This window comes from Remersonia thermophila, chromosome 2 (assembly GCF_042764415.1).
Source record: "Remersonia thermophila strain ATCC 22073 chromosome 2, whole genome shotgun sequence".
NCBI classification, from domain to species: domain Eukaryota; kingdom Fungi; phylum Ascomycota; class Sordariomycetes; order Sordariales; family Chaetomiaceae; genus Remersonia; species Remersonia thermophila.
Genome location: NC_092218.1, coordinates 4,836,233 through 4,858,046, shown reverse-complemented (window position 1 = coordinate 4,858,046; position 21,814 = coordinate 4,836,233). Strand labels below are relative to the sequence as shown.

Sequence of the window (21,814 nt, the reverse complement as noted above, 5' to 3'; positions counted from 1 at the left end):
CGGCTGGGCACTTTGGGTTTTCATCTCGAACGCAATCGGATTCATAACCATGGTGTAATCCCGGCGTTGTTTCAGCATGATTTTTTTGCCGGGGACTCCGATCGACTCTGCATATTTGAGACCTCTCGGGCTCTTGTTTCATTTCTACTCTTCGGCTTGCAACTCGACTATGGTTGCTTGTTTATCCTGGCGTTTAGTTTGGGATGTCTGCATGACTTGGGTTTGTAAAAATATTGGTTGTGTTTTTTTTTTTTTTTTTTTTTTTTGGCGCACGTCATGGTTTTGCTTTGCGATAGCGTTGCGGGTTCCTTTGTTTTTCCTTAACTTTGTGTTTTCTTTGGGCCGGTAGGATTTGGATTTGGGTCTTCGACAGGGAGAAAAAGGCGTTTGTCGTTTTCGTTGACCATAATGGTTTCGGCCTTTTCTAGCCGACTTTGCAGCCTTGGAGCCGCGATGTTGACATGGCAACTCGCAGAAAGAATCTGCTAGAGGGCAATGTTGAATCTGCCGTTTGGCGAGGAGTCCAGAATAACGTGGAATTGGAAGGGCCGAGGCATGTTGAGGAAACGTTCCGAGAGGGAACTTGTCAGGGGCTGCAGATTGGGGCAAGGAGGGCGAGGACTTCGGCTGGTTGATTGGTGGGCGATGAGATTCACATGTCCGTACATGTAACATCATCCCCTTGGATAGTCCGGCGTGAGACAAGATGACGGAGAAATTCAGATCATTGAAAGAGCAGTATGACTACGTCGCTATGATCTTGTGATTTAGAGGGTGTTGTTTTTCCGTCGCCGTGTTTCTTCAACAGTGGTGGCTGCCATTATCAAGACATGCAGTCAGAAACCCTCCAGAAGACTGATAACTACCTTGATTGAATAACTATTAATTACACCCATCCTTTTTACGATCCCCCTCCCACCTATACCGGATATGGAAGTAAACAATGATCGGCGAGCAAGGATCGGTTTGTTTCGAGCCACAGCCCCGTCGCACGTCGTGTTGATGGGGCCGAGACCTTGGCATGCAGCCTTACAAGTCCCGGTAATAGTAACGTGACCGACAGGGTTTTTGGCCAGCCAGGGTTTTTGGCCACATGCAGCTCCGCTAAGTCGACTATCGCAAGCCACCTCCTGACATCGATCACAACTAAGCGAACAGCGTTTAATACCAACAACCTGCTCTTTAAGGTGCGTTTTTCCCTCTTTTCGATGCTTAGAAGGCCTTTTAAGATAGCGAACAGTGTTGACGAAAAAGAGCTGCGTATTTAACGCGCGCTCGAGGCACTTGCTGTCAATCCAAAGATGAGCCTTCGCCAGGCTGCTTATTTATTCGATCTCAACCGCAACACTCTCGTTAACCGCCGTTCCAACAAGCACTAGCTGTAAAAAACCGTATACTCGAAAGAACAACGCCTCTCGCTAGCCGAAGAAGAAGCAGTAGTTAAAGCCTATTATTAGCTTAATGCCTGGGGCTAGCCGATAATTATTAAAGCTATTCGTAACTTTATAACGTAGCTTCTTTAGGTAAAAGGCGATAAAACCCTCCTCGGCTAGCGATAGTATTGTAATTTCCTTTCTCGCTACCTAGACTTATAGGTTCGGCGGGCTCGTACAATGGATTAAGCCCGTAAAGATACCCTCGACTATAATACCGCTAAGTATTAGTTTAAGCTGTTCTAAACCGCCCGCTTCGCGTATAACGTACCCGACGACGATATTTATAATATAGACGAAAAGGGCTATATAAAGGGCGTTAGGATAAGCTAGCGGGTTATTATCCTTCGGCGCGATGTAGAAGCCTTCGTTATATAACTAGGAAATAAGGAGTAGGTTTCTGTAATCGAGTATATCTCCGGTAATAGCTACCTTCTTCTATTATTTATTATCTTTGAAGGCAAGGTAGTACAGTTAAATTAGGTCCCTGACGATACAACTATCGATATAAAAACGGTCCTTTACGCCTCCCCGAATAGCTGGACCGACTACGAGATCGCGATAGAGTAGGTTCAGTATTTTAAGCGGTATACTACGCCCCGGAAGCTATCGAAATATCGCTTTTTTATCCTTGACGGCTACGCTAGCTATATCTCGCTTAAATTCGTCGACTTTTACGCTAACTACGATATCGTGCCTCTATACCTTCCTCCTTACGCTACCTACGCCCTTTAGTCTCTCGATATAAGCGTTTTTAGCCCTTTAGCTACCGAGTATAGACGCCTGGTTAACGAAAGCGCCTTCTTTAGCGCCGTAAAGGTTTCTAACGCCTAGTTCTTTACCTACTATACCTAGGTAAGGAAGACGATAAGGAAGAATATCGCTAGCGGTTAGCGTGGCGTAGGTCTCCTGCCCTTTAACCCCGAGAAGGTTTACGTTACTCTAGGATGCCTATCTGAACGCCCTGCCCCTTACCCTGCTTCTCGCCCAGGAGATGGCCCTGCCTTGCGCCCAGGAGATAGCCCTGCCTTGCGCTTAGGAGATGGCTTTGCCCCTCGCTCTGCCCTTCGCCCTGCCCCTCGCCCTGCCCCTCGCTTAGGAGATAGCCCTACCTTGCGCCTAGGAGATGGCCCTGCCTTACGCCTAGGAGATAGCCCTGCTTTGCGCCTAGCAACTCCAACAGTACGCTTTACAGATTCGTAAGGTCGCTAGGCAGAGTTCTTTGTTACAGGGGCTTTGGTATCCAGGATCGATGGTTTACTTAGGGATTTAGTTTAGCTGTACGGTAGCCTAGTGAAATAATACGTTACTGATATTAAGTCCGTTTACGAAAGCTTTTAAGCTGATAATTTTACCTTTTAGTTTTTAACTAATAAGCTCGTTGACAAGTAGAAAAACGGTAGGAAGAAGAGTAAGAAAAGGTAGGTTAAGGGGGCTCGAATCTTGACGGTAGAGGACTATCGCTAGGAGGAGTATAAGCGAAAGGTACGTGTAGCAGAGGAAGCTAAAGAGAAGGAATATTGTATATTTAGACGTAGGGTAGTTAAGATCGTAAAGATCGTTTGGAAAGAGCTGCCCAGAGCTACTGACTTATTTGACTGACTGATTGACTGTGTGTTTTGCTTGTCTCCTTACCGCCAGCCTTCTTTTAATTTCTCTGCGTTTATATGTATCTGTTTAATTGCGAATAGCCTTAAAACTGCCCTGTTTGTATTGCTTATGGTCATCGCGAGACTCCTGATTTTGGTGTTGTGGGCTGACCCGGCAGGTGGGGAAAAGGGGGTGGCCAAAAACCCTGGCTGGCCAAAAACCCTGTCGGTCACGTTACAGGAAGCCGGACGCCACGTCACGGTTGCGTTTGGATTGGAAGCAGGGGGTGAAAGCCTTAGGTAATTTTGGGAGCAGTTTATACAGCATAGAACGTGATCACGCTGATTCCAGATGGGGTTCATTCCTCAGAAGCATTACGAAGTATCCATCTCGTCACCAAAGGATCTTGTCATTGGAATTGTAGCCAGTACAGCTCACGACTCACAAGCATTGCGGCGATCGGCGCGGTCCATGCCTGGATCGAATAAGCTCCTGGTACTCCATACCAAGGCCCCGTGTTTTTGCTCGAGCAGGGTTCTTCATCCACGATCTACGGTGTAGCGCAGGTCATTGCCGATACGAAGTATTGTATTCCACCGAAATAATGCAAATCTTAGCAACGTGTTCCATTGAAAATGCTTTCAACGCAGGTTCTGCTCTTTGCCTGATGTTTACACTGCTGGAAATTTTGTAGCCTCGGTCGCATCGACCAGCGGGCGAACCCTAATCACGCCATCTACGATGCACAGCTGCTGCTCGAACAACCAAGCGAGCAATACCCAAGATAAAAAGGGTGGGCTGAGTCGGGGCAGTACGCTTTGATGTAGCGAGGACTAGTGCTTTACGACATGGATTATGTACGGAGCAGCCTATAGCAATGCCGAAACAAAAGCCCTAGGTGCCCATGCCCAGTTACTCCAATGATTTCTCTTTGCTTCGCTGCAAGTTGTCTAACGAGCTATCCCCATCGGCATGGAAGCATAGCGGCAACCATATTTTTGGGCACCTATCAGGCCACCTCTTGCCCTAGCCCTAGCAGTCAAGTTGAGGCGGAGGTCCTGTCTTTAGATTCATCCGCAGCTCTGAGAACGGCACTTTGGCAAAAGCCACTTCGACGCCTTCTCCGTAAACAACACTCCGGGTAACCCGAACAGTATTCCTTGAAAATTGTCTGGCAGGCTCAATATAATTCTCACATGCAGTTCCACTGGGCGGCTCTGGATGCTGTCTTGGGAGCAACCAGGTTGTATTCATTGAACCTGCAGGAGACGCATTGGCTGTGTCGTAGCCGCCATGACCGGAGCTACCGACGCTGGAGCGGACACGTCAATCCGCAGCATAACCAATGGCCCTATATAGCCTGTGATGAACGTGCGTCAGGCTGGGGTGCATACGATCATGGGTTGGCTCCAATCGACCTGTCGGAAGCCTCCTAGGAATGTGGTGGCGAAGCTCGAACGAGCTTAAGCGAAAGGGAAACATAGGTAGCTACCGTTCAGGCACCTTTCTTGACGTTAAGAAGTTAGGTAATTAGTATACCTCTACTTGGACAGGGAAAGCATGGCTCCGCTCTTGAAGTCCACGCTCTAACTGATGCTCCTCGGGCCAATTTCCACAATCTTCCTCGACCTGTCCCATTTCCGAACCACTCACCCCTCAGCAGTGGGTACTGACACTCCTGATGGTGAGCTCCTGGCTGGCGACTCTCCGTTATCCACATTGCGCGACGGCGTAGGTCTCGTGTTTGATGTGGTCATCATTGGCTGTCATTCTAGCCATCCGCAAGGTTGTCTATAGAGTGGCGGAACAAGATGACTAGGGTATGTTGACAGAGCTAAGCCATACCCGGCGAGTTTCCGAACCCTGTGTCTGTCTGCCCAAAACAAAGCTTGATAGGTGCCGATAATCACTAGTTATGCCCTTTTGGGAAGAGGAGCTCTTTTCGAAACCGACTTTTTCGCGTTCACCGTTTTCTTCCATTGCATCACTATGACCGAGTCTTCAGGCGTGCTTTCTCAACGGTCACTGCAAGTTCACGCGTGAGATTACCCAACAGGCTCCGGGGCACGGCTCCCTTGGCACAGTTGTGAATCCCCAACCGGTCACGGAGTGTCTTTCTGAAGTTCAACGCTCAGTGAGTTGCCTATTACTGCTCTTGGCCGGAGTCAACGTGGCATGGCCATATCCCATGTCTCGGAAGATCCCGCTCCTGCTCTTTTTGTAGACCATCGTACTGAAGTCGGCGTTATTTCGAGCATCGTTTCTATTTCAGCTGTCACAATTAGTTCATATATGTTTATCCGCTGAGGGAGACATAACGAGGACCTGGGAAGCAAGGAGCCAGTGGTTGGGACGCCAACCTCCCCTTTCCCCCTCGCCAACAAGTCCCGAGTCCCGGTCATAGGGGGATGCCATGAGTCTGCAATGATTCAAGAGCTACCACAGAATTTTAAGCCCTTTGAATGTTGATGATCCGGGTGCGGGTCAAGCCAAAAATAAGTAATACAGTGGCACCAACTCTCTGCCGGCTATGCAGCAACTACTCGAGAATGCTAGGATTCTCCACGTCACAAGTTGTGACAGCTGATTTGGGTGATATTAACTGCTAGGTATTGATATGCCCTTGGGAAAAAAAAAGTCGTGAGCTTCTCGATCCACTTTCCACTCGGTGAACGCAGCATCAGTGTCCCGTTTCAAGCTGAAGCTGTCTCTAAGCTTTGGGATCATTCAGCAGCCGAGTGAGACAAAAGCCATACACAGACGGGGGAGGTCAAGGAAAGCCTCTTCCTCGGGATCTTCTTCATCGTTCAGATACAGCAGTGGCCAACCGGGCTATGGCGCTGGTTGAGGGGCCTAAGAGGGGCGCCCTCAAGAAGAAAAGACCATCCCAACTACTCATGAGCAACCGGTATCGACTCTGATGATCACCTTTCCTTTCGCTCTCCCGGTAGCCAGCTTCTCGAATGCCTAATGCCTGTGTGTTAGCTTTGGACCACGTGTTAAATTAGGAAGTCCCTCACCTCGACTGCCTGTTCGAGTAGAAACTCCGAATCAATGACTGCCCTCTTAATGACGTCCTGCTCGACAAGCGCGGCAACCTCCCTCGCGTTGTCCCCAGATGCACTGAGGAGAAAGAGAGAATAGCTTCGTGGTGTCCCTCCAAGCAGACGTGGACGCATCTTGTTCCTGATAAAGGGCACAACACCTTGGGACCAGCCGCCGACGATGTTGATGAACTGGCCCGACGGTTTGAGGTACCGCGGAGAGTGCTCGTACAAGGTTTGCACCCCAACGCAGTCGAATATAGCATCAAACGGACGCTCTCCCGACTGCTCAGTTATGACGTCTTCCAGCACGGCATGGGCTCGGTAGTCGATCACCTGCACAGTCAGCTTTCTGTTTTCCCCGGAGAGGGACGCTGGCACGTTCTCACCTCGCTAGCGCCCAGTTCTCTCACCAACCGCTCGTTAACACCCGAGCAGACGGCAGCCACATCAGCTCCGAATCCCTTGCAAATCTGCACCAGTACCGTCCCCACTCCTCCACTCGCCCCGTTGATCAACACCCTCATGCCTGCCATGTCACGGCTGCCATCTCTCACAACCTGCTTGACCATTGCCCACGCGGTTTGCCCCGCGATTCCCATCACACCGGCCGCCTCTCCTCCGCCCCAACCGGTGGGCACCTTGGCGACCAGTATGCTCTCGACGGCTACAAATTCGGCCAGCGTGCCCCTCCCCGTGAATACCTCCTTCAACCCAACAGCACCGCAGACCATGTCGCCGACCTTGATGCTGCAGCTTGAGTCCGCGCCGGCGTTTGGATCGGTCACGCCTGCGCCAATTTCAACAACCTCACCGGCGAAATCCATACCGGGGACAGGGTTTGAGCGCAGTAACGGGATCCATGATGGTAGGAGACGCAGACAGACGAGGTCTGCTGGATTGAGAGCCACATGGGTGATGCGGAGCAAGAGGCAGGTTGAATCGCGCGGAAGGTCGGGGCGTGGCGCAGAGGAATGGAAGGTGAGCGCTTGACCGGGCGTAAATGCAGGGCTGTAAGTGTAGCCCTTCATCGCAGAGGTTTGTTGAAACCGAGAATATCCAGGCTGGAAGAAGAAAAGGAGGAAAGCGGTACGGAATTAGATGGAGAGGAGAAACGCGGCAGAAGGTTACGTGCGGCTAGGGAGAAGAGAAATGAGGCATCCACAGACTTGGGCGACAACGGAGTCCAGCGTTGGGGTTGGAGGACCCACTAAACGGCAGCACCTCCTGCGACCTCATCCTAAGGCAGCTCAGTTCATCGTGGTGTTCGCGAGGGGATGCCGGGCGGGCGCAGCACGAATCTCACAAAGATATGACGACAGAATATACGTGATTAAGTTCACCTTGGAAACCCTGACTCCAGAACCACCACGGGGTATGACAAGAGCATCCCAACAACGCCGACCACCCGTTGCATCCAATAGCGTGAAGCACGCTTGCCTTAGGTATGTATGTATAGGATGAAACAACCGCTCCTTACGGCAGCGGAGCTTTGCCTTTGGCTGGCCGTGTCAGGGTCGGCGTGCTGAGCTCGTCCCGCGTCTCCTCACCGGCGTTGGTGTCATCCTTAACGGGAACCAGTTCCCACTTTTTGAGCGGGTTGTTCATGCCCACCCAGAGGTCCGTTGGCAAGAATTCTCCCACCTCCTGGCGAAAGTGTTCGCGTTGTCTCCTGTCGGTCTCGACCAGGTTGTCAATGTTCTCTTTGGCCTTGCGCAGCGTGTTCTGGATGCGCTCCTCAACGGCCCGTCGCCTCTCCACCTCAAGGAGCAGGCTGCCATAGGCGCTCACATACCCTTCGTAGAAGCGCCGCATCGAGTCCATCTCCTCAAGCTTAGCGAAGATGATGTCTTTTTCGTCGGACCAACGCTGCTCAAACTCGAGCTCCGCCGCCACGTAGCTGGGGAGACGCGCACCAATCTCTTCGAGAAACTGGTAGGCGTTAAGGGTCGCCACCCAAGACGCGCGGATGCGGTCGGCCTGCTCCTTGAGCATGCCGAACTCGCTTTCCATCTGCTGCAGCGCCGCTTGGATCTCGGCCACCACCTCATCTACCTCGGGCGCGTCTTCAACCACCACTTGGATAATCTCTGCCAGCTCTTGCGGGTCCATGGGCTCGAGGCCAGGCAGATGAGATTCCTGTTCGGTGATGATTCCCGAGATGGACACGGGATCGCCGGCGTCATCGGAGGACTCAGCTGCGCGGCGGCGTGCAAGGGCCGCTCCACCCTCAGTCGCGCGGACGGCTTTGACGCACATGTCGAAGTGGTTGGTCAGCGACGTCAGGTGTTCTGCCATGGCGTGCGAGTGTTCTGTGAGCGCCGCGAGCAGGTGGGGGATGGGTTGGTACGCCGACGAGCTGGAGGGGGAGCCGGGGGACGGCGCAGCGGCTCTGGTCTTGGTGAGAAGGCGGATGTCTTGGTCAAGGCGGAGGAGGTCGCCGTCAAACGATCTCTGGGCAGCCTAAGATCAACGTCCCTCTGCGTCAGCACTAAGAGGCACATCAATGATGGCGGATCTCCGCCCACCTGCAGCTCTGCAATGCTCCCCTTCAAGGTGTTGCGCATCCGTTCAACGCTGTTCTCGTCGACAAAGTCCATCAGAGACTTGGGATCCTCGCCTGGTGGACGCAGCACGGTCTCCACGCGCGTGTCACGCAGCATCTGCATGGTCCTCTCGAGCTTCTCGTTCGCGGCATCGAGGGTCCGGATGAGCTGCTTGAAATCGCGGCGTCCCCGGTCATAGGCGCGGCCCATTCCGCGGCGCAGCTTGCGCAGCAGTTGCTCCTCATCCTCGATGACGCGGCGTAGGAACCCCGTTTGTGCGTCCAGGATGACGGACTCCTCGTGCATCTGGCGCGCGTGGGTAGCGAGGTCGTTGGCGCGGAGGACCAGGGCCATGGACGAGAGAGACTGCTTTGCCGCCAGGAGGTGGCGGACCAGCACCTCAACAGGGATGTCAGTAGCCTCCATGATGGGGGAGACGGGCTCGTTGTAGGATGTCAGTCGGGAACGGGGTTCGGCGGACGGGGGTGGCCTTGGTGTGGCCATCGCGGAGAGGGGAAACGGTGGCTAAACCATAAGGGCGGTCTGTGAGGTGGGAGAAGATAGAGTTGAGAGCACCATTGATGTCAGTTTTGATGCAGGCTCTCTACGTCATGGTTGAACGTAACGGAAGGGTGTTTTGGTGGTTGGGGACCAAGATCTGCAAGAGCCAACGCTGAATCAGTGGATCGGAGAATGGATCATGCACGACGGGAAGCTGTTCCCAGCTGCAACGCTGAGGCGGGCACCCTGACGGTTCCGGGATCGAGCTCCCGAAGCACAGACCACCGCGCAAGGCGGCAGCAAAGGGGATCCCTGGAACAGTCCAGTCGTACAGTACCGACATGACTGAGCCGCTCAACTTCATACTGTAGGGCCCCACCGAACCAAGCTCGACAGCGCAACAACATCCAGCCCCACGCTCCTTTCAAACCCCAGGCATCTAACCTCGCTGACTTCACCATCCAGGTTCCGATCCAATGCCTCTCACCGTGACCAAAGGCTAGTTACGTCGCCGGATCAACATACGCAGGTCTCGCGATGGCAAGCAACAACCAAGGAAGACATATGGATGGCCTGACAGGAGCCTGCGGTTGACTTGAGTCCGTGGATGCTAGTCGCCATCCCGTTTCCCGGTCCTTGATCTTTCAAGCTGGTTGTACATAGTACAATCCAGCCGTCGCGCGCGCCTTTCCTCTGGCATTGTGGGAACCTCGAGGATTGCAGTACGCGACACGTTTGATGGACCCATCTGGTCTCGTGGATCCATTGATGCTTTGACCGAACGCTCGGGAGGTAAGCCATGCCTTGAATTGATCGCCGCGAGATGATTGTGACCGAACTCGGGCGCGCCGCGCCGCGCCTCATCCCATCGCCTCAAGCGTTCCACAGGCGACTAGTGTACTACGCAGTACTGCGTACCCCGCGACCCGATAAGATAAGACGTGATAGCGTTGAACCCCGCCAAAAATTCCAGCAAACGGTCAACCTGCAACTTTCCACAGCAACGTCAAACCTGCTTCAGCACAAGATTATCAACCCTAGCTACACTGTTAGCTACGCTAAACACTTGTCGACGTCCCTTTTATCAGGCGGTGATTTGGAAATAATCGGCATCCAGCGCCATCCTGTGCACCATGTCAAACCATACAAACCAAGCCGAGTCTGCCCCGCCGGATGCACACTACACGCTCGTCGACGACGAGGATGACGACCTCGATGACGTGTTCAACTCGGCCGACGAACTGGACGGCGACCTACTCGAGGGCACCTCGTCTAACCTGACACAATCCTACAACCGTCAGCGCCAGCTCCATGGCGCGGGCACATCAGCGTCCTTGCCCGCAGCCAACCCGCAGAAGCCGACCGCCAACACGTTCGCCAGCATCGACGACCAGATTGCAGAGTTGTCCAAGCACGCTGCCAAGATTCGTCTTGACAATGTCAAACAGACCCAGGCCCGCGACAAGGACAAGGCCGACCGCGCCACCGCCGAGCTGGTGCTTGACCAGCGCACCCGCATGATCCTGCTGCAGATGATCAACCGTGGTGTCGTGAGCGAAATCCACGGCGCTGTGAGCACGGGCAAAGAAGCAAACGTTTACGGCGCAGTCTTGTATCCCGAGGATGGCAATGAGCCCATTCAGCGCGCCATCAAGGTTTACAAGACGGCCATCCTGGTCTTCAAGGACCGTGAGCGCTACATCACGGGCGAACACCGTTTCAAGGCCGGCGTCGACAAGGGAAACAACCGGAAGATGGTCAAGCTCTGGGCCGAGAAAGAGTTCCGTAACCTGCGCCGTCTCCATGCCGCGGGGATCGCCTGCCCGGAACCTCTCGTACTCAAGCTGCATGTGCTGGTCATGGACTTCCTCGGCGACAAACGCGGATACGCCTACCCCCGTCTGCGAGACGCCCGTCTCGCGGGAGACGATGTGGATGACCAATGGCGGAAGCTGTATATCCAGCTTTTAGGTGTCATGCGCCGCCTCTACCAAGTCTGCCGGCTTGTCCACGCTGATCTGAGCGAATACAACATCCTCTACCATGAAGGCCAGCTCTACATCATCGACGTGTCCCAGTCGGTCGAACATGACCACCCCCGTGCACTCGAGTTCCTGCGCATGGACATCAAGAATGTCGGCGATTTTTTCCGTCGTCAGGGGGTCGACACGCTCTTAGACCGGACAATCTTCAACTTCATCACGGCGCCCGAAGGCCCTGTAGAGGAGCCCGGTCTGTCGCAGGCCATTGAGCATCTGTACGAAGTACGCCCGCCTGTGGCTGACACCGACGAGGCTGCGGCTGCCCTTGAGGTCGACAACGAGGTTTTCCGCAACCAGTACATCCCTCAATCTCTGGATGAGGTCTATGACATTGAAAAGGAGGCCGACCGGCCGGTCAACGAGCTCATCTACAAGCACATGCTGGCAGACTCTGTCATCCAGAAGAAGGACGAGCACGAGTCTGAGGGTTCCGAGGAAGATGGGGAGTCGGACCACGAGGCCTCCGAACTTGGCGAGGAGGGTAGCAGCGACGAAGACCAGACGAGGTTTGAGAAGGGCCGGCCACGAGGGAAGAAGCACGAGCCCAAGGAGGAGAAACGGGCGCATAAACAAGCCGTCAAGGAGGCCAAGCGGGAAAAGCGCAAAGAAAAGATCCCCAAAGCGGTCAAGAAACGGCTGGTGGCTACGACAGCAAGGAAAAAGAAATAAGGATTGGGACAGTCTGAGATGAGGCTGAGGTGTGGACAACGAACACGACCGGATGATGAAAGCTCGTTGCTGCTCGAGATATTCTCGGCCTGCAAGCGTTCTGCTAACAGCGGAGCCTCTGGCTTGGAAATCTCAGCAGGTCTGAGCGAGTCCACTGGCTCGGCTGTGACGACCAAAGAGAGCACTGACGGTTGTTATGTGTACCAATTTTACATGCCCTTCTGGACTCGGCATGTTTTGAATCCCGTCATGGAATTCTCAGGATTTACTCGGACCCCAAAGGCCCTGGACATGTAGATGTGTATGTAGACGCGACCTGCAACTCAATAATTAGACCATGCATCATACCAACCAAGTGGACTCGGTCCATTAGGCGCCAGCTACTGTCCTCTCATCCGCGCGGTGCTGCTGACCCGCCAGATTCATAAGAGAGCCAACGGCCCAGGCAGCGTCGACAGTCATACGTATCGTTGGCTTGAGTTTATATGAAGCCGTAATTATCCCTTGGAGGCAGGCAAACGTATGAAGCTGGGTTCTCATGACCTGTGCAACATCATATTGTAAGTACCCCACCCCGGCCTTGCCTGTCGTGTTGGTTGGGAACCCATCTCGGAGCAATCCCGGGGCTGATTCCAGGGTTTAGCCTTACACAGATTACTTCTTTGGTGTTCTAGGAGGAACCGGAGAATGAATCAAGAGGACGTTCAGCGTTTTACCGATGAGGCTGACTCAGACGATGGTAGCATCGAAGGATGCTTGTCCTTGAGCCACAGGCGATTTGCAGAACGGAGACGGACAACTCACAGGATAGACAGGCGTGATGATGACAAATACAGCCCCTTGCTTCAGAGCTGCGAAGGGCACATTTCTCGCCATGATACTACTTAAGCGGTTCATTTATGGTCGATGCGATCATCTGACTGTGTTCCGAAATCTTTCCATCACCACGCCAACCATCTCCTTGACAAGCTTCACCTTGAATAAGACATCTCAACGATCATGACGAAACCCCGGTACTTTGCTCATTACTCATCGTTCAGCGAACAACTCTCCAATCAGTCCCATTACAGCCAGACCGTCCGCATTGGCAACTGTGTCGAGTGTTCCGGCCAAGGTAAACCATCACTATCAAGCCCTCCTGGGTCATGCTTTTTGGGTTCACTAAATTCTAACAACAACGGCTTCAGGGGGTTGGGATGACTCCGGAGCGATTCCCGCATCTTTTGCAGCCGAGCTTGACCAGGCCTTTGCCAATGTTGACGCTTGTCTGCGGAGTGCCAGGGCCAAGGGCTGGAGCGACGTGTACAAAATCAAAGTATACACAACCCACCTGGGTGAGGCAGTCGACGTCTGGGGAGCTTGTGCACTCAAGTGGCTTGGGCCTGAGCACCGGCCCCTCCTGACGGCGATTGGAGTGGCAGCGTTGGCGCTACCGGGGATGAGAGTAGAGATTGAGGTTGTCGCTCTCGCAGATGTTGACCAAGGGCAGGAATGAGAGCTCGCAGGACTCAATAGGATGCTGAGGGAGGATTTGTGTACCATTGACTACACGTAGAGGCCTTGAGCAGCAACTCTCCTTTCTGGGAGCAAGTTTCATCGTTGGAGGTCCTCCGTAGGTACAAAGTCTCAGCGAGGCGAACTCTGCGCAAGGCCTCTCAGAGGCTCACTTGCTTAATGCCCACTTAACTAAGGTACCTACCTACCTACTACAGATTAAGACGCAATGACCGCAACGTATGATGACTTTCCCAGTAACGTTAGGTATGGATGGTTTCTCGACTGCGGTTGTGCCTGCATAACAGGCCCGTGTCGCCCATGTTACGTTTAATAACGTTAGCGTCCATGCCGGGGGAGCACCTAGCCAGGGGGTTAGAACGTGCCGCCCCTGTCGGCATGAGACCTTACTTAACTTCCCGGCCGAGCGTCAAAGATGCTTGATTACAAATCTGCACTCGGCGCGAAGATAGGCGACAACACGAAGTTTATCCTTTTTGCAGACGTGTCTCGCATCAAGAAAGCTTCCTTGCTTCTGCATCGACCCTTCTTGCTACAAGGAAAGGTCTCCCGGCAGAATTCGTCGAGAGTTTGATTCGGTCTGCTACCGTACCTAGGGAGCACAGAGAGGGCACTCGATCATTCCATGTTCTCGGAGTGCTTGTGACGACTGATCGCCCTCCTGGCTCATATGAACCAACATCTCTGTGGTGCGCGGGAACCCAGAACGAGCAGAAGCGAAGGTAGCTTGTGCCGTCTGGAAATAACCACTTATCTCCGGCCCCAGCCTCAAGTCAAGCCGATCCCCGCCGGCACGTTTCGGTCGTTTGGAGCCACCGTTAGCCTGGAACAGGAGAAACCGTCGGTTGGGACGACGGCCAAATCCACCATCCTTACCACCTTGGCTATTTCTTGGCCTGGAACCTCAACCTCGGCACTGGCCCTAGCCGCGGAGTCAACCTCTAACACCCAAGGTAAGTAGGTATACAGTATTATTATAGGCAATCGCATACCCCAAGCGCCCCATCATTCCAAAACCTGACCGAAACCTCGCAAATGAAAGATAAATCCAACGACGATAGCCCAAGGCCGAGCTCGGAGTGCCTTGAGATGGGGACTTTCTACGAAAAGCGGCCCAGAGGGCAGTCAGAGTCAAGCACTTCACCTGAATCCAGTCATGTTGTGACATCAGAAAAGCACACAGACGAGCCAACGGAATCCAAATCTTCCCTCGATGATGTTCGACGGCCTAGTTGCACAATCCCCAACCATGGCCAGGCCGAAACCGAAACGGCAGTGCCCGGTCACGACCTCGACCTCGAACTCGCCCAAGTGAGTGCTCCATAGCAATTAGGTGCTGAGCGCATGTGGCTGATGTCCAGGAAGAATCACGATATCAACGAGCTCAACAGAATCAGCACGCGCAACAGCACGCGGAGCCGGGTATCGCGTATCCTTTCTCGGAGTCGCACCCGCGATCGAGACCGAATTGCATGGACGCCGATCCCTGTATCCAACCTAGATGAAGGAGTCGTCGGCTGGGAGTCTCAAGACGACCCGGCAATGCCTCTTAACTTCCCTGCGCGCAAGAAGTGGCTGATGGTGACCTTCTTGTCGGCCATCACACTTCTCACGCCCTTCGCGTCGTCCATTTTAGCACCAGGCATTTCCAGCTTGAACCAGGAATTCGGCAATGAGAATTCGATCATTGGGACCATGACTGTCAGCGTCTACCTGCTTGGCTACGTTATCGGGCCGCTCTTCTTGGCGCCCTTGAGCGAGCTCTATGGCCGGAGGCCTGTGTTGACCAGTGCGAATCTCTTCTTCTGCGTCTGGCAAATCGGCTGTGCGCTGGCGCCGTCCATAGAGGCTCTCATTGTGTTTCGGTTCCTCAGTGGCATCGGAGGCTCCGGGTGCCTGGTAAGTTCGCTGTTTGATTCCCCAAGTTAATTGTGGCGAGACTAACAACAACCGCCAGACGCTCGGCGCCGGCGTCATAGCCGATGTGTTTCGAGTTGATGAGCGAGGTACCGCTATCGGTATTTACACGCTCGGTCCCCTGATTGGTAATTAATACGCTCCCCTTTCCCAAGCTCCCATCGCCGCCGCTGACGGTCCAGGCCCTACAATCGGACCTGTCCTGGGAAGCTGGTTGTCCGAGACCATTGGCTGGCGCTGGGACTTCTGGATTGTCTTCATCGTCTCTGTTGTTGTTGTCGGCCTGTCAGAGCTGTTCAACACCGAGACCAATCCACGAATCCTCATGCGGCGCAAGGTTGAACGGCTAAGGGAGGAGCTTGGTCGCCCCGAATTGCGAAGTTGCTATGATGAACCTGGTGCAGAGCAGCAGAGCCCTCGGCGAGTCCTTCTTAACGGCCTCGTGCGTCCGACCAAGATGCTGTTTCTGTCACCCATGGTTTTCTTCGTGTCGCTCTACATCGCCTTCACTTATGGCACGCTGTATCTGCTGTTCACGACCATCCCCCCCGTGTTTCAGCAGACATACGGCTGGAGTGTCGGCTCGACCGGCCTGGTGTACATCTCTCTGGGTGTGGGCAACATCGCCGGTTGGGCTGTCGTTACGGCCACGTCAGACCGAGGCGTCATACGTCGCACCAAAGCAAACGGCGGTGTCTTTGAGCCGGAGTTTCGCCTGCCCATAAGCATCTACTTCAGCTTCTTCCTGCCGCCGACTTTCTTCTGGTATGGTTGGTGTGCCCAGTACCAGACACACTGGATCCTGCCAGTTCTGGGTCTGTTTCCCTATTCTTTTGGGGCTATTGGCCTTTTTCTGCCCCTTACCACGTACCTTGTGGACTGCTACCCTAGGTATGCCGCCTCTGCCATAGCTGCAAACACGGTGTTTCGAAGTCTTGCTGGGATGCTGTTGCCCCTGGCGGGACCTGCGATGTACCAGCAGCTGGGGTTGGGATGGGGAAATTCTCTGTTGGGGTTTATTTGCGTGATTATGATCCCTGTACCGCTGCTCTTACACCGGTATGGGCGGAGGCTGAGGAAGATAGGACTACAATTGTGAAGGAAAAGCGAGCCGAAGTTTACGTGGCGTGGTAAAGGCGACCTACATTATATAAGCATCCATTGACCGCATGCATAGATAGGCGCGTTGTATTGATATCCGTCCATCGGTCGTCACTATATGAGCTGAGAGGCTTCGTTATGTTCATGATCGTGGCGGGAGCAGCTCTTTTGGTGCTCTCGCTGAAGGAAGCACCAAAGGTTGCGTTTTTCCCGTCATGATAATCATAGAAATATTTTCTTAATTCTTCTAACAACGCAAGCGCTTCATGGCTCAGGTGATCAGGGGACTGAAAGACACTTGAATTGCGTAGGCCGAAGTACAACGATGCAGAATGGGGGTTTATGTCCTGAGGAGTATAATTGTCAATTGAAGACAATACTCGAAGCAGACGTCATTAACTCTTGTTTGAAGCTCAAGGCTCTTTTGTCTTAAACCCCGAGAACCTCAGCTTTTGTTCATTCTCTTCGTTGTTGATGTCCCTCCTCGTAGCTAGCAAACCCGGGCACACACTCTTTACGGGTGCACTATCTGCTCTACTCATCGTTGTGCTTTCGCTTGCTTAATAATACTGTGATTATTTCCCCATAATTTTGCTTCGTCTGCTGCCTGCTCGAAGATAGTTATCCAATAAGGCGAATCTGCACTATCTGCTTCGCTCTGGATTCCATGCAAGGCTTCCTCTAAACCATGGTTGAGAATCACCCCTAAGGGCTACGCTACACTGCCACAATGCTCAACGACGAGGAGGGCGTATATAACTAAAGGTTGGATCCCGAAGTTCGTGAGCATACCAGCCAGTGCTGGCAATGTGGGAAGCGTCACGGGTATCAAATCCCGGATGGTAAGACCCATGTTCGCTGGCAGAGTCGCCGGGGAAATAATTCTGAACGTCTGGCTGACGGGAGGTGGTGTGATAAGATGCTTGTCTTGTCCGAGAGGAGTTCGGGGGGCAGCGGCTGGAATTAGAAACAGGATTCGCAGTTTGGGCTGTGGGTTCAGAGCTTCCAGAACGAGCGGTCGAGCGGCGCGTCAATCGCGGGCCAACAAGAGGCTCACCAGCCTGACGACCCTCATGGTCAAGGACAAATCCTCCACGATTATCATGGCTACTCATTGTGTCTCGCCTGGCGGGCCTTGCCGAGAGATTGTCAGTTTGCAAGGGAACGCTCGAAAACTCTGTGTGCTGAGCCCCGGAAACAGCCGGCTCGAACCTGTAGTCCGTAGTGGTGCGGTATTGCGGGGTCTGGGAAGATGATCGGGACCAGCGGGTATAACCGGAGCCGTCCGGTGCATTCTCACGATGAGTTCGGGGTTGACATTCTTGGTTAGGGTCAACGTGTGAGTATCCTGAAATAATAGGCACAGTCCTCGCTTCTATCCTTGATGAGACTGGTGTTGCACGTGTGGTCTTCTGTCGCGGGTCTAGCCCTTCCCTTCTCGTACCCTCCGTCGTTCTGACTTCGGTCTCTTCGCGTGTCACCGCCACATGCCTTACCCCAGGGATAACACGTTCAAACCGGTTTTTCATGGTGGGAGGACTTTGTGGTGCTCGGGGTTGCGAACTGGGCTCACCCGCTGTCGCCCGAGATGGATATTTCCATTGATGGTCGGCCGGTTTCCTTGAGTCAGAGGTCCAAGAAGCAGTGTGGGAATTTTCTGCACGATTCTCTGGCATCCCGGCCTGCCGGCGTCTGTTCGTAGCGTCAGCAGAATTGACGAAGCCATCATGGACGGCTTGGTGCTGGCGAGACGAGGCTGTTGGAGTACGCGTCCTGCCCTCCATGTGCTCCCACTCAGCGGCTTCAGCGAGCAGTTTCTCCTTTAGTGCCTTGTCAACTTGATCTGCTTTGCTATGCACCTCCTTTGTCACCTGTGACTGGCTGGTGCACCGTTAGCTGCATACTCAGACCCCTCATGAAGAGGGTTCGCTTAGTTACATACCTAGTTCGAACCCAATTCTCCCATAGCGCCTTACAAGACCACTTGTCGGGGACATATGCGTAGAACCTTGTCATCTGATAGGATAGTATCTTCCATAGCTCCTTGATAATATAACCGATCGTTGGTCGTTCGGTGGGTTGTAAGCGGATGCACTTGTGGATCAGATTCCGCAACTCCTCATCGGTGACCTTCTGGAGTTCGATTTCTGTTGGGGGTGAACCGGCCGTGGATGGATACGACTCGGTGACAATGAAATACATAACGATGCCGAGGCTGTGCACATCATTCATGAACGAGTAGAAGTCGTGGGTCACGATTTCTGGCGCTGTGGTGTTGACCCGGGTCTTCGTATCCGTAATACGGACCCGAGACAGGCTGAAGTCGTTAAGGATAGCAAACCTGCGATAGTTGTGCAGAAATAGCTCGCTGAACTCGGCGATGAGCCTCTCGCTTTTAACCTCCCAGACAGCCTTATGAAGGTGAAGAGGAAGGGCGATTGGAAGCAGGATTTTGCTGGGCTGGAGGTCCCGAACCCTGTGATGTCTGCATTGGAGCTGAGAAACCGCCATCGCCACCTGCCAGCAGAGGTTGATCGCCACAAGCGGGTGAACGTAGGAGCCAGCAGTTCGTATATGTGAGAAGAACTGAATCAGATCACCTCCTTTAGCTAGTTCCATGAACACCCGGCCTACACCGGCGTCCCGGTTGTATGAGGCGTCAAATAAGCGAACAATGTTGGTAGCATTCGCGTCTGCTGAGAGTGAACACCAGGCCTCAAGCTCAATCCTAGCCTTGCGTTCCTCTTTGGCACGCGCTGCCTTCCTGTTGATGGCATCTTTCTCGGCTTCACGACTATTCGTTCCGGGTCGAGGCTCCAGACTTGTGAACCTCGTCTCCTTACATACGAGCTCCTGAACATCCGGGACATGCTTGTTAGTCAAACGGCAGTTCTGTCAACGCAGCAGGTTCTGTGTAATCAGCCGAAGGAATAGCGTAATTACCCTTTGGGTGTTTCGACGAGTGACCTTGTAAACCTTCGTACGTTTATTCCAACTCATGATGTTCGGGTCTTTATCAGGATCATTGCCCGAGACGGGCATGTCGTAAATCTGGACATCTTCATTGTCGGTCTTGATGGCTCTAGGGATAGTCTTAGCAGAGGCCATAACAATGGGGTCGTATTTGAATGCGGTGAAGGGCCGGACAACAGGAACACAAAGCGTCGAGTCGACAGATGCGTGAAAAGTCGCAACACAAAAGACGATAATTGAAGCCAGGAAAAATCTAGTACGACGTTGCTGAGGGTATAACTTCTTCGAGGTACTTTATAAGTTCCAGGGTGCTATGAGCCCATGTTTTTCCAGCATCATGGCTGTTTATATAACGCGCAACCCAGGCTGTCCGAAATCTCTGCTCAGTCCCTCATGGCAATATTCCGGAGTGGAACGTGTCGCAAACATGGCCATCGCCGGGTAGTCGACGCATTCTCAAACATTTGCTCCGGGTGTGACGGAAGAAATACCAGGCCCGGCCCGTCTCAAGACCGGCGCCGTGGGGGTTTGCCCTCTGTGTCCGGGCCCGGGACATCCGGACTCCCCGCATCTGTGGCCTCGGCGGCCCCGACCTGCCTTTATCATGTGATGCCTGGTCCCGATTGTATGATGAGAAAATGTATAGTATATCCTGATTGGCATAGTGTCAGAAACCGTGAAGGCCATGTTTCAAGTCAAGGTCAAGGTCCGACGTCATAACCGCCTGGCATAGTACGAAGGATCAAGTTGCTGCAATCATGCAGAGATAAATGCGTCTCTCCCTTCAATAAAGATTTAAGTCATGCATTCGTTGGGCCAGTTTTTCAGACTTTACACTTGCATACAGGATGGAACGAATAAAACTACTTGGGACTATTGCCGTACTGCACCGCCGCAGGAATTGACTATGCTCACGTTTGTCCTTATCTATATATATACTCTAATCCATTCCAATTCTACCGTGGAACAGAATTAATGGCCATGTTGATGGCGCTTCTTTTTGTGTACCCTTTGTGTAAAGACTAATCGTCTGGTATTCTGGGGTGATGAACGACGACCGTGCTGAACAACGTGGTAGGACTGTGCGCAGCACAGTACCCGCACCGTGTAACCGCTTCTGCAAACGTTGAACGTGAACAAGCTTGGATGTGTAAGGACGCTTTTCTTCACGTCCATACCGAGCATTGCCGTTTCAACACCAACGCGGGGATTGATACCCTGACCTGTCCCGACTCGACCAGAAAAGTTTCGGCAAAGTAGCCACCTCGAGAATCGGTCACTTCTTGATCGGCTTCTCTTTACAGCAGCTGCAATGGACCGTTCGCGGGATGCCAAGATGGCTGACAACCTCCTTGGTCAGTGAAGTCCGAAATCAGCGAGGTGATCCTGCGGAAATCAAGCACCACCCTCCCCGAACATGTCGGCCGCTAACAGTGCACGATCATTCAACATGAGAAAACGGAATGCTAACCGGACCAGAGAGGAAAAACATCCTGATCGCCCAGATCATGGCGGCCTTCCGTGACCTCATCAACCTTGGTGCCCAGCCGGTCGACAACAACGTCTCAACTGGGCAGACAGCCTACAGCAGCATGGCGCTTGAGACCACGATGAGTGAGATGGTGCGTCCTTATATGCATTCCGAGCGGTTCACTCCTAGCAATGCTAACATTCAATGCTGCCCGCGATAAAGATCAAGTCGACCGAGGACCTTCTCTCCCTGACCCGCCAGATCCGCGAGCTCTGGGTCATTGGCACGCTCAGACCGCCGGCCGCCCACGACGGCGGAAGTGGCAGCGACAACATGGTTCAGAACGCACAGAGCGTTCTGACCATGATCGGCGCGCTGATCAACCACCAGCGCCAATCCCTCGTGAGTCGCAGGGACCAAGAAGACGGCGTCTTCACGTACGTGCAAGGCGACATCGAGGGGCCCGCCCAGCTGCCACCGCAGTCGCGCCCGAATCAGGCGGCGATCCCGGAAGACGCGGGGACCCCTGCTGGCCTGGCCGGTGCGGCCCTGGTCGGCTCGGATATCGGGTCCCAGCAGCAGTGAACCAGCCCAAAGAGAAGATGGATTGATAAAGAAGGGTGCATCAAACATTGGGAGTGGGGAAACATGGCCCTGTTGCCTATCGGCCTGAATGGGCACGGGAACACAGGACGGTTACACCTAGGGCGGCGTAAGGCCCAGACTCGACCGAATGCGCCGTGGGGAAGTCATGGCGCAAATGCGGTTCCGATTTCATACCACAAGAGGTCAAGAGAGGAAACACGATGGCCCTATATAATATTTCATTGGCATGGGTGGCTTTACAGTGCTCCCCGTGGGCCACCTGCCTGTCAACACGATGCCTAAGAGTCGCAGTGGCACCGCGACTCTGGCAAGATTACAAGTGCGAGTCAAGTCGACGAAATGCACAAACAGTCAACGTATGCTGCACGAGAAGACGTATGAAGACATGCTCAGTGGCTGTTTGACT

The 21,814-nt window shown here is 53.4% G+C and overlaps 6 protein-coding genes across 6 annotated transcripts; 4 read left to right on the top strand and 2 right to left on the bottom strand.

Moving 5' to 3' along the window:
* Positions 1–5,918: 5,918 nt before the first annotated feature.
* VTJ83DRAFT_2811 (uncharacterized protein) lies at positions 5,919–7,098 on the bottom strand (the record flags this gene model as incomplete). The annotated part of the gene is made up of 3 exons (XM_071009123.1): positions 5,919–5,990; positions 6,044–6,403; positions 6,457–7,098. 3 exons carry the CDS (start codon positions 7,096–7,098, stop codon positions 5,919–5,921), a joined length of 1,074 nt encoding a protein of 357 aa, XP_070869351.1.
* Positions 7,099–7,543: 445 nt separating this feature from the next.
* On the bottom strand, positions 7,544–9,117 carry VTJ83DRAFT_2810 (uncharacterized protein; the record flags this gene model as incomplete). Its single annotated transcript, XM_071009122.1, has 2 exons — positions 7,544–8,530; positions 8,596–9,117. The coding sequence occupies 2 exons, from the start codon at positions 9,115–9,117 to the stop codon at positions 7,544–7,546; spliced, it is 1,509 nt and encodes a 502-aa protein (XP_070869350.1).
* Positions 9,118–10,247: 1,130 nt separating this feature from the next.
* On the top strand, positions 10,248–11,825 carry VTJ83DRAFT_2809 (uncharacterized protein; the record flags this gene model as incomplete). Its single annotated transcript, XM_071009120.1, has 1 exon — positions 10,248–11,825. One exon carries the CDS (start codon positions 10,248–10,250, stop codon positions 11,823–11,825), a length of 1,578 nt encoding a protein of 525 aa, XP_070869349.1.
* A 999-nt stretch (positions 11,826–12,824) lies between these two features.
* On the top strand, positions 12,825–13,320 carry VTJ83DRAFT_2808 (uncharacterized protein; the record flags this gene model as incomplete). The annotated part of the gene is made up of 2 exons (XM_071009119.1): positions 12,825–12,939; positions 13,013–13,320. The coding sequence occupies 2 exons, from the start codon at positions 12,825–12,827 to the stop codon at positions 13,318–13,320; spliced, it is 423 nt and encodes a 140-aa protein (XP_070869348.1).
* A 1,055-nt stretch (positions 13,321–14,375) lies between these two features.
* Positions 14,376–16,356, top strand: VTJ83DRAFT_2807 (uncharacterized protein; the record flags this gene model as incomplete). The annotated part of the gene is made up of 4 exons (XM_071009118.1): positions 14,376–14,651; positions 14,706–15,239; positions 15,298–15,385; positions 15,440–16,356. 4 exons carry the CDS (start codon positions 14,376–14,378, stop codon positions 16,354–16,356), a joined length of 1,815 nt encoding a protein of 604 aa, XP_070869347.1.
* A 4,287-nt stretch (positions 16,357–20,643) lies between these two features.
* Positions 20,644–21,387, top strand: VTJ83DRAFT_2806 (uncharacterized protein; the record flags this gene model as incomplete). Its single annotated transcript, XM_071009117.1, has 3 exons — positions 20,644–20,686; positions 20,811–20,953; positions 21,025–21,387. 3 exons carry the CDS (start codon positions 20,644–20,646, stop codon positions 21,385–21,387), a joined length of 549 nt encoding a protein of 182 aa, XP_070869346.1.
* Positions 21,388–21,814: the final 427 nt, after the last annotated feature.